At 42.7% G+C, this 14,982-nt stretch overlaps 1 protein-coding gene across 3 annotated transcripts; it reads left to right on the top strand.

Annotated features, from left to right (window-relative positions):
• The first annotated feature begins 650 nt into the window (after positions 1-650).
• On the top strand, positions 651-14,385 carry MFSD8 (major facilitator superfamily domain containing 8). 3 transcript variants are annotated; one of them, XM_064149973.1, is made up of 13 exons: positions 1,517-1,552; positions 2,894-2,957; positions 3,418-3,503; positions 4,694-4,737; positions 5,839-6,079; positions 6,396-6,509; positions 7,883-8,027; positions 8,623-8,681; positions 10,159-10,267; positions 11,182-11,316; positions 11,654-11,757; positions 11,841-12,088; positions 13,005-14,385. In XM_064149973.1, exons 2-13 carry the CDS (start codon positions 2,923-2,925, stop codon positions 13,218-13,220), a joined length of 1,536 nt encoding a protein of 511 aa, XP_064006043.1. In that variant the 5' UTR covers positions 1,517-1,552; positions 2,894-2,922; the 3' UTR covers positions 13,221-14,385. The 3 variants fall into 3 exon arrangements, with proteins under 3 accessions (XP_064006044.1, XP_064006042.1, XP_064006043.1); XM_064149974.1 differs by lacking the exons at positions 1,517-1,552; positions 2,894-2,957 and adding an exon at positions 651-712; XM_064149972.1 differs by lacking the exon at positions 2,894-2,957 and having other exon boundaries at positions 1,323-1,552.
• The last annotated feature ends 597 nt before the right edge of the window (positions 14,386-14,982 follow it).

The raw sequence follows: 14,982 nt of genomic DNA, 5'->3' as shown, positions 1-14,982 counted from the left end.
TGTCTTTCTGGTGTGTACACTCATTCATAGAAACAGACTCAAAACCACATCCAAAATCCTACATTTAGAAGGTCTGTTATTCATTTTAAGCCAGTGCATGCAGATCCAGTTACAAGAAAAACACCACCAAGTACATAAAGACGCTATTTAAGAGGCAGACTACTACTTCTATGCATGAATATGAAAGAGCTAACTTGGCTATTTTAGTTCAAATTCTCACTTGCTCAAACTCTTGCTTTTTGCTAAGCTCTGATGAACCAATTAATTAGCCAGTTCGCTGGTATCAGTATCTGCTGCAGTGGCCGATTTGCTAACCCACTATCACCACCAAGAAGTCAACACAAAAAAGCCAGAGGAGGTACATCTATTTTAGAAGGCTGACTCCTTAGATTTCTCTGCCCTATTTTCTTTTAAATCTCCCTTCCAACTAGTGGAAGAATGAGGCTTTTTTCCCTCCAACAGAATAACGACGGTTTAGAACACCAAAACAAAGTAAGCCACAAGCCATAAACAAGCCCCACAACTATTTCATATGCAGAAGAGCCGTCAGATAAACAAAGGGGCCTAAGCCAGCAGGGCCGCCGAGTAGCTGCCCGCAGCTGCCCACCTGCCTGTCCTTCACTCGCTGCTATCGGTGGGAGGGGAGCCTGCCCGAATCTGTGCGAGGTTCAAAGTGCAGAGCTCAGCAGACTGCGCGTCGTCGAACCCAACTGTAAGTACCCCCCCCCCAAACTCACGGGCTGTTATGGAAACCCCCTCCCATCAAACAACCCAGGACTCAGCCCGCCCCGAGTGGGACCTCTAAGCAGCTGCGAGAAGGGGCGTGGGAAGCGCCCACGGGCCTCTTAACGTCCCGAGGAGCGACGGGCACAGGAACTCCCGCACCTCTCAGCCCCCAGGGGGCCCACTGGACCCCCAGTCCATACCACCGCGCCAGAACAGGGATCGAGAGCCCGCCGTGAGGCGAAGCTGCCTAAGCCGGTGACATGCCCGGAGTCGGGCACGGCCAGGACAGTGCCTCAGTGAGGCACAGCTCCTCGCCCCGTTTAGCTGAGGGCCTAAGGGAGACCACCCGCCGGACTGGCAGCTGCCCAGCAGCCCCTTTCCCATCCGCTCCTGCCCGCCACAGGAAGGTCACTCACCAGCAGCCCGACGCGGCCGGCGTTGGGGCTCCACATGGGCGGGAAGGGCGCAGAGGGGAGGGCGTGGCCGGCCCGCGCGCGGGCGGGCGCACGTACGCAGCCGCTCGGCAGCGACGGGCTCCGCCCCCGTGCGCGTGATGGGCTGCTCCACCCCGCCCCCTTCTCGCTCGCGACCACCGGGCGGCTGGCGGCAGCTGCCTCGGCCCTGGCGCTCTGCCGGCAGCGCCCCCCAGCGGCGGAAGGGCGACAGTGGCCAAGAGTAGTCAGGAGGGGTTGTGGGTGGATCCTGGCGCTAGGAAGCCCGGGAGGCGGTAGTGGCGGGCTATGGCGGCCGCCGTCTCTGGTGCGGAGGTGACTGCTGAGGGGCAAGAGCCTTTGCTGAGTCCCGGAGAAGAAGAGGAGGAGAGCAGGTACGGGCTTCTCCATTTCCGCACCCCTCCTTTCCACGCCGGTGAGGTCGCTCTTTATGCCGGGGGTGGAGGGGAGCTGCCCCCACAGGCGCCTCCTAGCGCTCCCTTCTCCCGCGGGGAGAGGCGACAGCCGCGCCAGTCACCGGCGGAGCCGGTCGTGGCGAGCGAGTCCTTCTGCCCATCCATGGGTGCTTTGCTGCGCAGGAAAGCGTCAGCTTGAGGGCAACTCTCCGCCTCGGTAGCCGGCGGAGGGGTTACGGAGCGGGCCGACAGCGACAGCTGCGCCTTGCCGGGACTGACCGGCGGCAGCGCTTCTCTGCCCTGGGCTCGGGAGCGGGGCGCGGCGCGGCGTGGGCTGTCTCTCTCTGTTAAAAACCAAGCGCACTCGCTTAGGCAGTTTCCAGAGAGCATAGAAGTGGGTTCTTGTGGGGCTGAAGTCGTATTTAATAGCGCTGCAACGGCGTGGGCAGCAGCCGGTCACTGGTGTTTATTTCCTTCTGTCCGACAAACTACGTCTTGAAGGTGTAGGGTGGCTGGCGCCGCTGCTGCCTTCGCTGAGGTGTTCTCACACTGGGGCGTTACCTCTTGGGCTAAAGCAAAGGCTGAAATTACCACACACAGCATACACACGGCATATAGAGCTGTGCCACTGCTCTTTCCCTCCACGTGCTGGGCATTAAGATTGCAAAGTACGTCTCGGAAAGTCGTTTATGTTGTTAAAGTTTCATCGGACTGGGACGCTGCAATGGTGTACACATTTCTGAAGAGCTAAATGTACAAACCACACTGAGGAATGCCTGTATCTGCTTTGAAATTGTGCCTGTGCCCAAGTCTATGTATGGTTGTCATGGTTTAACTGAGCATGTTGTCCTATGGTATGGAGTACCCCTTTGGCTGGGGATGTTGTTCCTAGGACAGCTGAGTAGTCATGCTCACTCCCAGCTCCTTGTTCACCTACTCGAAAGCAGAGCGCAGAGAAAGTGAAAAATCCATAACTTAGGATAAGTGCTAGCTAGCAACTAAACCATCGGTGTGTTAGAAACGTTATTCTTACACTATGTCCAGAACACAGCACTGCATTACCTACTAGGAAGAAAATTATCCCAGCCTAAACCGGGACAAATGTATCAACAGTGCTTATAAACTACATTCAAACATATATAGCCTAGGTCTGCATCTTTTGGACAGAGCTTATTTTGTTTAGAATGCTTCAAGAAGTGAAGAACTGAAGTGTTCTTCCTTCTGAAAAGTACTTAGGTCTCAGAAGATGCTTATAAATTTTAGAAGAATGCCTTTACTGATCACAAAATTTGCAACTTCTGCTTTAATTTTTTTTTGCAGCTCTTAAACTCTTCAGCAGTCTCTTTTACATGCATCTTTTACACTGTACAGTTATTTGCTCATGGTAAGATTAGACTGCTCATACCTTTTAGTCTAATCGTTAGTTTGAGGATTTTTAACTTTAACCCATGGTTCTGAGAAGGTGTTTAGAGTTTTATGGTTTAATAGACGCTTCTTAAAGTCTTTATGTGGTATCTGTGATGCTCCAAAGTCTCTGTGCAAAGAGATTACAGAGTTGAGCATCTCTCCAGATAAAGATCTCGCTGTGTAAGGTTTGAATGGTATGTAATAGCACTTCTATTGAGTTTTGATTTGTCAGTCTGGTATTTTCCAGTGAAAAATTACCTTGCTTCTAAAAGAAAATGTTTGTTTTGTGTTGTTTTGCTTTCTGTGTGAAGGTTCATTCCTGCATAATGTACATAATTAAGAGGTTTGTGAAGAAATGTTTTGAACATCCTATGGGAACAACTAGGGGTGACTCTGATAATGATTTCTTTCTTTTTTGACTTCTGGTTCAAAAACAGGGATGTTGTGGAATCAGAAGAGCATTGTAAGAGCAGGTGGCGATCCATCTGGGTTATGTATCTTACTATGTTTCTCAGTAGTGTAGGTGAGTAAACACATTTTGTTCTGAAAATCCAGCATTTCTAGGGTTCAACTACGTAGCTCCTTTAATGCTACTGTTCCTTTATGACCATAAAAAAGTGTATTTTCTGATTTGTCTAAAGAGGAGATGTGACAAGAAAATCAAACACATAGTTATATTTAATAAGTTAAACAGTACTCTGTTTTGAAACTAGTGACATGTTAGAATCATAGAATGCGCTGGGTTGGAAGAGGCCTCTAGAGGTCATCTACTCCAACCTCCCTGCAGTAAGCAAAGACATTCCCAACTAGATCAGTTTGCTCGAGCCCCATCAAGCCTGACCCTGAACGTCTCCAGGCATGGCAATTCCACCACGTCCCTGGGCAATCTGTTCCAGTGTTCTACCACCCTCCTAGTAAAGAACTTCTTCCTGATGTTCAATCTAAGCCTTCTATTCTGTAGTTTGTTTTATGGCTCTATAGTAGCTTGGGGTAAAAGGTAGTGGCAGAGTAAGATTATTGCGCAGAACCAAACAAATGTCACACTTTTAACAACCAAAGTGAAACTTTTATGGAGTGAAGATAGAAATAATGCTCAGTTCTTAAGAGGTAAGATCTTTGTGGCAATGTAAATCATAATTTCAAAAAATCTGTATGAGAGCACTTTTTCTCCTACACAATTTTGCATCCCTGCTATAAAACAAATTACTCTTTTATTTCTAGATAACTGCCTCTGGAGGCAAGACTTCTGGTGCTTTTTAACTTCTAGTGGTTGTCTGTGGACCTACATTAATTTGATGTATTAAAATTGATAGATGAATACAAATACATTATTGTATCAGGAATTCTTTTCACTCTAGCGACCTTGTCTGTCCTTTGGGAAGAAAAATTCCCTGCAGTTTGCTCGACACATGAGTATTCTTGTCATAGGAGTTGTTTGTTGTGGCTTGGGTTTGTTTTTTTGTTTGTTTTTTTAGCATGCATGCACTTAGAAAATGTCCTTTTAGAAATAGTTCCTCTTATTAGGAGGAATTACTACTCCTTAAACAAGCACATAATACATAGTTTTTTCAGGTAACAGACTAAAGCATGGTTTTAGACCATAATAGATACAGGAGCAGAAGAATGAACCTGTAATAAACTGCTTCAGCTAAGTGAATTACTGATAACCATGGCAAATAAAGTAACTTCAGTTATGTTTTTACTTCATTGCAGGCTTCTCAATTGTAATTATGTCTGTGTGGCCATATCTCCAGAAGGTTGGTAAATATGTTGGTATTTAATTAATAAGAACAGAAAACTTTTTTTAGAAATGCTTGTAATACAAAACTTGGTAGTTTATTTAGGAAAAGTAAGTGCAGGGTAAAGGGAAGTGTGTGGTTATAAGAGACTTCTATTTAGCCATCCACTTAGGTTGCATTATTTCATGTAAACTCTCTCAGGTCATTTCTGGAATTTAGAAAGCTACATCATAATCCAGAGATGTTTGGGTTTCTTGTATACTTAACTCTTTTCTTTGACAGTAAATGAATAGAATTCTCTTTATCTGGATGTATTTGTTGTGTTAAAACATCATACACAGGACTTGCATGCATTTTGGGATGAAAAAAAGAATGCTGAAGATAGAAGTTGCTCTGTAAGTGTGAGGTTGTTGCATGTAGGCCTTGATGTCCTTAACAGGGAATTGTCTGTATTCCTCAGTGCTTTTAGTCTGGTTGGTTGAGGGCTTTTTTTTTCCCTCTGCATTGGCATAAAAGGTCACTAAAACTTTAGTCTGTGCTAGGATTTTACTGCTCCTGAAATAGTAGAAGGTAGTTTAAATGCAAAGAACACATCTCACAGAGTCCTAGAGGTATCCTTTAAAATGAGGCCAGTGCTGAATCCTTGGAGAAGAGAGGAAAATGTGTCATCAGCATTGTAAACTGGGACAGAGATAACTTCAGTGATTCCTTGTTCCTGGCATGTAAACTGTCTGCCATCCTGCTGGAGTGATTTCTATAGCTTGTAACAGCAGCAGTGCTGCATGGAAAGGATTTGAGTTTGCTGCGAGGTATTTCCAGTCTGGGAAGCAAAGCACTTTTGTATTGGTTTGCTGTACTGCTGGGAATTATTAGCCAAGGTTTATTGCCCCATAGCTGAAGTGCTATGTGAAAGCAACAGCTTCTGAACCCAGAGCAGGCTGTTTAACACTTCACAGTGCCATGCAGGCACACAAACGTGTTTAGTGCTAGCTGAGGTTTGACACTGCACTGCACAGTGCCATCTACCCTCAAGAATTAGTGTGGAATTTTAGGTATATTTTGCTACTATAAAATACTGTTAGTGCTTTACCCATAGCATGGATTAATTTGTTTCTGCAGATTGATCCAACAGCAGATGGGAGTTTCTTGGGCTGGATTATAGCTTCATATAGCATTGGCCAGATGGTCTCTTCTCCCCTGTTTGGCTTATGGTCCAACTACAGGCCAAGGAGGGAACCTCTTGTTGTTTCCACTGCTATCTCAGTAGCTGCTAATTGTCTTTATGCCTACGTCCACATACCGCATTCACACAACAAATACTACATGCTGACTGCACGTGCTCTCGTGGGATTTGGAGCAGGTAACCAAAGCAGAATTTCTATTTCTGGTAATTTCTACATTCTCTATCTGTCGTAGGGTGGTTAACATGACATTCTAGTACCAGATTTACCATCGTGTGAATGCTAACTTGCTACTTAACAAAGCAAAGGCTCAGCCAGTGCTAGTTTACAATGAAACTGTGTCCTTGTGCAGCTGTGTATAAATACAGGAGGGTTTGCTGGGTTTTGTTTTCTTGTAAAATAAGACACAAGCTCCTTAAAATAAATGTAGCTGTGTAATTTAAGACTATAACTTAGTATTTATATGAACACTTTCTGGGGTTTGTGTTTTTTAAGGCAATGTGGCTGTAGTTCGATCGTATATTTCGGGTGCCACTTCGCTTAAGGAAAGAACAAGTGCCATGGCCAATACCAGTGCCTGCCAAGCAGTTGGCTTCATATTAGGACCAGGTAAAGCCTCCCTTCTTTCCTCACTTATCCAGTACTTTTTAGGATTACATTTGGCATTGGAAGTAAGAGACCCCAGCAGCTGTTGGGTATTTCAAGGCATACTTTGTCAGCTGTACCAAGATGGAATAAGTAGAATCCACTCACATAATACTTGTGTATGTCAATATAGATGAGATATTCTAGTCCAAAGGAATTGTAATTGTTTGTGGTTAAAAACTAGCTGGTTTAGATTGCTGGCTGCAGGAAAACAAAGTTATAAAGGGTTTCTTCTACCAGTGCTCAGTCAAGTGTCTGTGACCAGTGGCTCTTCATTCATGGAGAAGGGAATTTACCCTTGCTATAGTCAGGCAAATATTCCCACCTTTCCAAAGTGGCTGAAAATTTCAGTTTGCCTCATGTATTGCACAAAATGACATCCAGCAGATCTTCCTGATTTTGTAGTGGCAGTCATAAAACCTTCACATTGACAAAAAGTTTTAAGACAGCACAGGTATTACAGAACTAAGGGGAAGAAAGCTCAAGGGGTGATTATTCGATCAAATGTAACCTGATCCTGAGTTCCTCCCTCTCCTTCTAAGAGAAATACATGAGACTGCTTTGTGCTGTAAAGAGAGACCAGCAGCTTTGTCCTAAACACCCTCTCCTGATTACTTGTCTTCTGTAGCTGGAGATTAAGTTTATCCAGGTAGTAGAGCTGAAATGCTCTGTGTATGGTAATAATAATGAGGTGAACGTTTAGGGCTGACAGTGGTTTTTCCCTTGAGGTGATTATCACTGGTGCTTTTGATAGAGCATTAAAGTATCTACAGCAACAACAGCAAATAAATCACCATTCCTTGTGTGATTTGAGTGGAGTGCAAGTTTAGTTAATTCCCTTTCACAATCTGATAGGGATTCTCAGTCTGTTTCCTAGCAGGAGTAAGCGAATGACCTGATCTTACAATCTTTTTTGTCCTGCACCAATTTATATGTTCATTAAAACTCCTCCCCATGCCCCAACTTATGTTCTCTCTAACTTGCCCTTAGCAGGAGGGATATTCCAGTCTCAAGACCAAGGTCCTCCATGCAGGAGGAAGAGGAGAAAGAGTAAATCAGCTATCTGTACACTGCCAGGAAAATTTGTACACTGAGAAGGCAGTTCCAGTGTGTCACACTGTTACTTATGCAGTATATTCATGTGTAACCAAGTAGTTTGCTGTCTTGTTGGGATCCCACTGGTATCTGTCAGTTTATTCAGAGTAGGATTCTCAAAATATAAAACATTTGGCAGATGTAATATTTAAGTTTTCTTAGCAACTGGAACAACTTTGCTTATCCATTTTATATGCTTATTCTTTATCTGGTGATATATTTTCTTCACATATGTTCTTAAGTTTTTCAGACATGTTTTACACTTATTGGAGAAGAAGGAATAACATGGAAATTCATTGATCTTCAGCTGAACATGTATACAGCACCAGTCTTATTTGGAGCTCTCTTAGGAGTTGTTAACATTATTCTCATCTTTGCCATATTCAGGTAATCAAGTCAAAAAAAGAGAATTATTCTACCTTAAGTGAGTGCCTTTTAACAAATAATAAGCCTGAAATCTGGAACCCTAAGACTATAAACATTTATTTGGGGAAGGGAAGCCTGTGTTTTTACATTAGCTGTCGTTGTGCTCATTAATTAATCACAGTGATGTTATGGCTAGAATGTAAACTCTGCCTAAAAAAAAGTAGGGCTGTTAGATTATTATCTTAGCCTTGCTATATTTGTAATATCCATGGTTTCTGCCCATGTTTTGTCTCTAAAGATAGGATTAGTTTGTCTGTAGGGTTCTTACTGTCTGTGTCTTGGAGAACCTTGAGGGTGGATTTTTCTACATTACCTCATTTATGGCTGTGAGGGAGAGATGCAAACAGATGTGTGGTATTCTGTCACTAGAATGTTTCCTTTCTTGAGTATGGTGCTGTTCACTGCAGTCTAGTGTGGGCTACACAGGTGGTCTTTAAAGGAGCTGGGAATAATTAGAATGTAACATTGTGCCGTTTGGAAGTATTTTAACAGACACTTGGCTCAATAGTAGATGAAATAAATGTGTATATTAATGAAAACAACTCTGAATTTCTAGAGAGCACCGAGTGGATGACATGGGACGGCAGTGCAAAAGTGTCAATTCTGAAGGAGAAGGTATCTTAAGTTTTCTGGCAAAATTACTCTGTGATGATAAATTTGATGCACTCAGTATGCACAAGCATTTAGAAGTATTCTGAAGTTTGGTGGATTGGAAACTCAAAGTGGAAAATAGGCTGCATATATTTCTAACTGCCTCAGAAGTTGCTTCATGTGTTGTGTCCATGTATGTCCACAGTGCTGTCTGGTGGCAAAGAAGAAATGCAACATAAACCGTATGAATCCTTCCAGACTTTCACCCTGGAATTGTCTCTTCCAAGAGACAGAATTAAGTGAATATGGATATCAAAAGAATCTCCCTTCACTTCCACTCTACAATCTTGCTTCCCTTTAGCTCTGTATCATACTGAGTAATGCTGTTAGTGCATAACAGCTTTCACATGCAGCATCTTGTTAGAAGGTCCAGAGAAGGGCAACAAAGCTGGTGAGAGGCCTGGAGCACAAATCCTATGAGGAGAGGTTGAGGGAGCTGGGCCTGTTTAGCCTGGAGAAGAGGAGGCTCAGGGGTGATCTTATTACTGTCTACAACTACCTGAAGGGGCATTGTAGCCAGATGGGGGGTGGCCTCCCAGGTAACCAGCAATAGAACAAGGGGACACAGTCTCAAGTTGTGCCAGGGTAGGTCTAGGCTGGATATTAGGAAGAAGTTCTTCACAGAGAGAGTGATTTCTCATTGGAATGGGCTGCCCAGGGAGGTGGTGGAGGCACCGTCCCTGGGGGTCTTCAAGAAAAGCCTGGCTGAGGCACTTAGTGCCATGGTTTGGTTGACTGAATAGGGCTGGGTACTAGGTTGGACTGGATGATCTTGGTGGTCTCTTCCAACCTGGTTGATTCTATGATTCTAAGGCGTGTGCTGTGTAAGTCAGCTTGTCTGGTGAGGCTGCAGTAATTGCCACATTCAGCACAACAGCTTCTCTTCACTGTCTGTTCTTTTTGTACACGGGGGAAGTCTTTTAAATGTTGTGGATATCCTTTTCACTTGACAAGTAAAAAGTGTGAAAGGTGGTCTCAAACCTCTTCTGGAATCTATGGAAGTCACCATAGATTGTATTATTTTCACGTTTAAAAACATGACAGGCATGGGTGTTCTGTGCTTGAAAACAGCACTCCCACTTGTTAGAGGAACAAAGGCTCCATGATGGTTCTGGGAGTTCTTCTGTTGTGTGTTTTTCACCTTGCAAGAGGAACAGAAAGTGTTTTGGTTTACAGATCTTTGAAGAATTTGCTTATTTTGTTGTTAGTTAGAACTTGGCAGTCCCAGCATTACAGTAGGACAACAGATGATATATGTTTAGAAATAATGTTCCCTCCATTTTGATTTAAAACCACTACATTAGAGTGTCAAAATGTAACTCTCTCCTCCCACCTGCCTGCATGTTAAATGCTTAACAGAGCAAGGAGATCGTTACACTTTGTGGTCACGTGAAGAAAAGCTCCCTTTGCAGTTTAAATTTTTCTTTTCTTATTTTTGCAGAAAGTGGTGTTCAGGATCAGGACACAGAAGGAGATGTTGACCACGTGGCTGTGGTAGCAATCAATTTCCTTTTCTTTGTCGTCTTGTTTGTGTTTGCTGTCTTTGAAACGTAAGTTTGTCTCAAAATACTTAGAACATGTAGTGGCGTTAAACTGGGTGTGCATGTAAAGGCTCCTCTGTTGCACTCATTTTCTCAACCATACTCTTCAGAAACGCAAGTCCAAAACTGTAAGCAAGCTGAGGTGTGCTGACACAGAGCAGTGAGCTAAAGCCCAGTAATAAGTGAAAATATATAGCATACAGTTTATAGAATATGAGACGTTACTCTAAATGCTTTTCAATGGCTGTAAACCCATGTTTTCAACTTCTTGAGCATGAAAGAAACAAAAAGAACTGTAACTTGGGCTTCCTGAAAACTCTCTTCAGTAGCTTGTTCTATGCTTTAATTTTGTGTCATTTCTTAGTATGATTCTGATTAGCTGCAGTGAAGCTTAGTGATGATTATTTCAGCAATGAGGGCCATAATCATTTGATATAATCAGTGCAATTATGTTCTCAATGCACTATTTTACATGATGTTTATTTTACCTTTAGAAGTGTGTTATTCACTCCCAAATTTTCTCTATATAAGAAAATAAACAAAAAGTAAACTATTCCCTCAGATTTCCTAAAACTTGAAGCAGTATTAAATGTGTATTAATTTTATGCTGATAGGGCATATTTTCTCTCTTTCTCTCTCTCTTGCTATAGCTTTAACTCCATCTTTTGATGGAACAGACTAATGTTGCCTCAGAGCATGGCTGGTGTAGTGCAGATGTGAATTTTATTGAGAGGATTTATCTTTAATAAATAATGTGTGACAGAATTAGTTTCTAGCTAGCCTGTGTTCTGTGACACGTCTGTCAGAAGAAAAGGCTTCTATACCACTGTATGTGGTGTTTGGGACAATACATCTGTGGAAGTGGCTGTATAGGAGAAGAATTGTTTTTCTGTAATGGATGTCATTTTGTTCTATCCTTTTAGGATAGCCACTCCTCTGACCATGGATATGTATTCCTGGACCAGGAAAGAAGCTGTTTTTTATAATGGAATAATCCTTATCGTGGTTGGCATTGAATCAGTTATTGTTTTCATGGTGGTTAAAATTCTGGCCAAGAAGTAAGTCTGGACTTCCTTGGAATTTCCTTACTTATGTCAGCTAAGTGGGAGAAGCCTTATGACAAAGCCCAATCTGTAGTACTTAAATCTTGTTTGTGCATTTGGGTTTGTTATGTCAGTGAAGTGCTTCCAATTTTGCTGCAGCCACAATGCTGTGGTTCTTTATTCTGTTAACATAACTCCATTCTTGCTTGTTGTTGACTCCTGAATCACAAGAAAAACAAGATTTAAGTTAGTATGATTTTACAGTTTTTATTGTGGATGTTTTGATTAAGCCTTGCCATTAGCACCTTCATAAATGTTAGTTTAATTAATTGGCAGTTTGCTTGTTTGACAGGGCTGGTGAGCGTGCCATGCTCCATGGAGGCTTACTGATTGTCTTGGTTGGGTTCTTTATCTTACTGCCTTGGGGGAAAAAACTGCCAAATATCCAGTGGCAAGGTAGGATTCAAGTCACACTAAGTAATCATTGGAAGCCCTTTGTTGTATTTTTTCTGACCTGTATGCACAACTTGTTTTGACAGAAATAAAGAATAACTCCATTCCCAGAACGACCTATACCGAAATGGTAATGCCCTTCTGGAGTTGGCAGATTGCAGCTAACCACACAGAACCTGTGGGCTGCCCCATCATGCAGTCCTGGTGCCTAAATACTCCCATGATCTACCTGGCCCAGTACCTCAGCTCTGACATACTCATTGGGTTGGGGTATCCAGTTTGTCATGTCATGTCTTACGCTTTATACTCCAAAATTCTAGGACCAAAGCCTCAGGTAAGCATGGTGCCTAAATGGTTTGTTTAGTTTGCTCACCAGGACTTGCACCCTCTTCATTAGCTACAATTCCTTGTGTCATCAGCTATATCTCGGTACATTGCAGCTGGGGCAGAGCTTTCCAGGACTTTTAGTCCGGCACAAGTTCCTGGAAGGATTAGGAAGTGAGGCTTGTAGTACAGCTTATGGCAAATCTTAGAGTGTGGAAATTTCAGAACCACTAAGCCCAAAGCTTAACGAGTTTCACAGCAGTCCTGGAGGAATCATTTTTGTAACAACCAATTATGGATTTTTGGAGTATCAGTACAGGATGATGTTCTTCTTACTAATTATGTTGTAGGGTACATTGTAGCCAAGTGGGGGTTGGCCTCTTCTCCCAGGCAACCAGCAATAGAACAAGGGGACAGTCTCAAGTTGTGCTGGGGAAAGTCTAGGCTGGATGTTAGGAGGAAGTTCTTGCCAGAGAGAGTGATTGGCATTGGAATAGGCTGGTGGTGGAGGCACCGTCCCTGGAGGTGTTCAAGAAAAGACTGGATGAGGCACTCGGTGCCATGGTTTAGTTGACTGAATAGGGCTGGGTGCTAGGTTGGACTGGATGGTCTTGGAGGTCTCTTCCAACCTGGTTGATTCTATGATTCTATGAAGACTACAAATGCTGTGATAGCTCCAGTAATAGACATTTTACAGTGATGAAACACATAGCAAGATGATACTGCTGCTTAAAAAGAAATTCCTTTTCTATTTTCACCACTTAGCTCATTTGTCCATGGTGTATTTTGTTGTAAGATCCAGTTAATGCTTGGAAAGAAGCAATTGCTTAAACACTTTTCAGTACCCTAATAAGGATAACTGGTGAGAATTATTGAGTAGTCAAGTAATGTCTGTATCAATAACATAAGGTTTTTTTCTTCTTTAGGGTACCTACATGGGATGGTTAACTGCTTCTGGAAGTGGTGCGCGAATACTTGGGCCTGTTTTTGTGAGCCAAGTGTACACACACCTGGGACCACGCTGGGCATTTAGTTTAATCTGTGGAGTAGTTGTGGCCTCTCTCCTACTGCTGGAAATAGTATACAAGAGACTAATTGCCTTTTCTGTCAGATATGGAAGGATGCAAGAAGAGAATTGTTAAATGCGTATTAAAAATACTCCGAACAACTTAGCTTATTACTACTTTAGTGAGGAGTACCTAACCACTGACCTTGTTGGCTGCATTCTGAGAACTGTATGCTTGTACCTAAGACACTGACAGAGCACTTGCTCATACCCTAATACATGATTACACCTGCTGCAACAGAGCTTTTGGAATCTGCTTTTCCAGCAGCAGAGAAGGGGGTGTGAAGGAGTTAGATCAGTATGATGGCATATTTTCAGTGTGTAGTTTTAAATGATGCAGCTGTGCATTGGATGCAGCTTTGAAGGTCACAAGTTATGTGCACCCTTTCCAGCAAAAAGTAGAAGAAATATTTATCTTGATTCTATGAATCGGGATTAATAAACTCTTTTGCAACTACAGGATTAGTTGAGCTGCATGCACTTTGTATGAAAATGTCACTACTCAAGTTAACCTCTGATGTTCAGTTTGCTAGCTTCTAAGCCCTGGAGAACAGCCATGTCTCATCAGAGAAGCTGTTACATATCAGTACATGTTCTCCAAGGGTTCATATGGAATGTGGCAGAACTGCAGAGGAGGGTAGGTGCCTGCTTCACCAGCAGCTTGTGTGGGATTTGGGTAGTTTAAGTTGGTTGCAAGCCACTGAAAACCACAGCTGAAGAGCTGTTACTTGAACTCCAGTGAACCGTACGTGCAATTTTTCTCCTGCTGTTTTGCTGAATGCCTTGCTTGTAGCAAGAAAGATGACGGGTACAGAGCTGAACTATGCACAGCTTTTCTTTACTACAAGAAGGCAATGCTAAGGGTGATAGTTTACACTTGCTCATTGGTGAGAATGAAGGCACTGTGCTGAACAACCAGTCTTAATGTAATGCTTATTTGGTGACTATTATTTGAAGACTCCTTTTTTTCTGATATATTAGTATGAGAAACAAATTTGTAACAGTCGAATCCTTCAGTGGTTATTTTTAAAAGTGAAATAATACTTTTTCTTCAGAATGGGGTCTAAGATCATCTGTATGGGGTTATCTGTTTTAATGCTACTGGGAGGAAAAAAAAAGTGGTGTAACTCCAGTATGAGAGTTGGAGCTGCTGTTTAATGTGTCTTACTGAATTTAGTAACTGCAATTAAGTATTTTTATGTAACCAATTGTTCAAACATTAAAAGACTACTGAATTAAAATATTTTTTTTTAATACAGACTGAAGCAAATAGAAAACTTTTATTCTTGCTGGGGCTTTTGCTGGTGCAGAATCACAAAAGGTTGTAAGGACTGGGCTTACAGGAAACATCTGTTTTTTCTAAATACTATATATTTTGATTTAGGATATAAGTACTGTTTTGGTGGGAAAAACGGGCTCCAAAACCAAGCCTGAGTTCCAGCAACTGAAAGTTACTGCAGCTAGAAGAAGCTGGTTTTGGTGTAGCCATGCTGAAAAACTTGTATTTCTCATGTTGGAGCTGTCTGGGAGGGTAGTGAAAGTACATGTACTATAAGGGGTTATTACTGTTGTCCTTTAAGCTAGCCCCCTACCCGTTGGAGAGGGAAAAAATGTTGGGATACGTGAAAGGATGAATTTAGTCTTTTTGTCTGCTGTGAATAACAGAAGAGTATAGAATAACTCTAAAAATGAGTGCCCTGTGTACTAGCTGGAGCTAAGCCTCTGGTTGTGAACTATCCCCCCAGCAGTGCTGCACAGATAAGCAGCCATAGTGTTTTTGTTCCCAAAGCTAGACTACACCAAGCAAGAGGAGCAGCCCCCACTGATCAGACAGGCGA

This window comes from Pogoniulus pusillus, chromosome 10 (genome assembly GCF_015220805.1).
Source record: "Pogoniulus pusillus isolate bPogPus1 chromosome 10, bPogPus1.pri, whole genome shotgun sequence".
NCBI lineage: Eukaryota > Metazoa > Chordata > Aves > Piciformes > Lybiidae > Pogoniulus > Pogoniulus pusillus.
Note: the sequence above shows the minus strand (reverse complement) of the source record. Positions and strands in the feature narration are given on the sequence as shown.

Bases quoted from the DNA above. Each gene is read 5' to 3' on its own strand.
- MFSD8 (XM_064149972.1), top strand. From the start codon at position 1,467: ATGGCGGCCGCCGTCTCTGGTGCGGAGGTGACTGCTGAGGGGCAAGAG. The intron at 8,028-8,622 runs GTAATCAAGTCA...CTGAATTTCTAG, and splicing joins CTCATCTTTGCCATATTCAG to AGAGCACCGAGTGGATGACA. The intron at 12,089-13,004 runs GTAAGCATGGTG...TTTCTTCTTTAG, and splicing joins TTCTAGGACCAAAGCCTCAG to GGTACCTACATGGGATGGTT.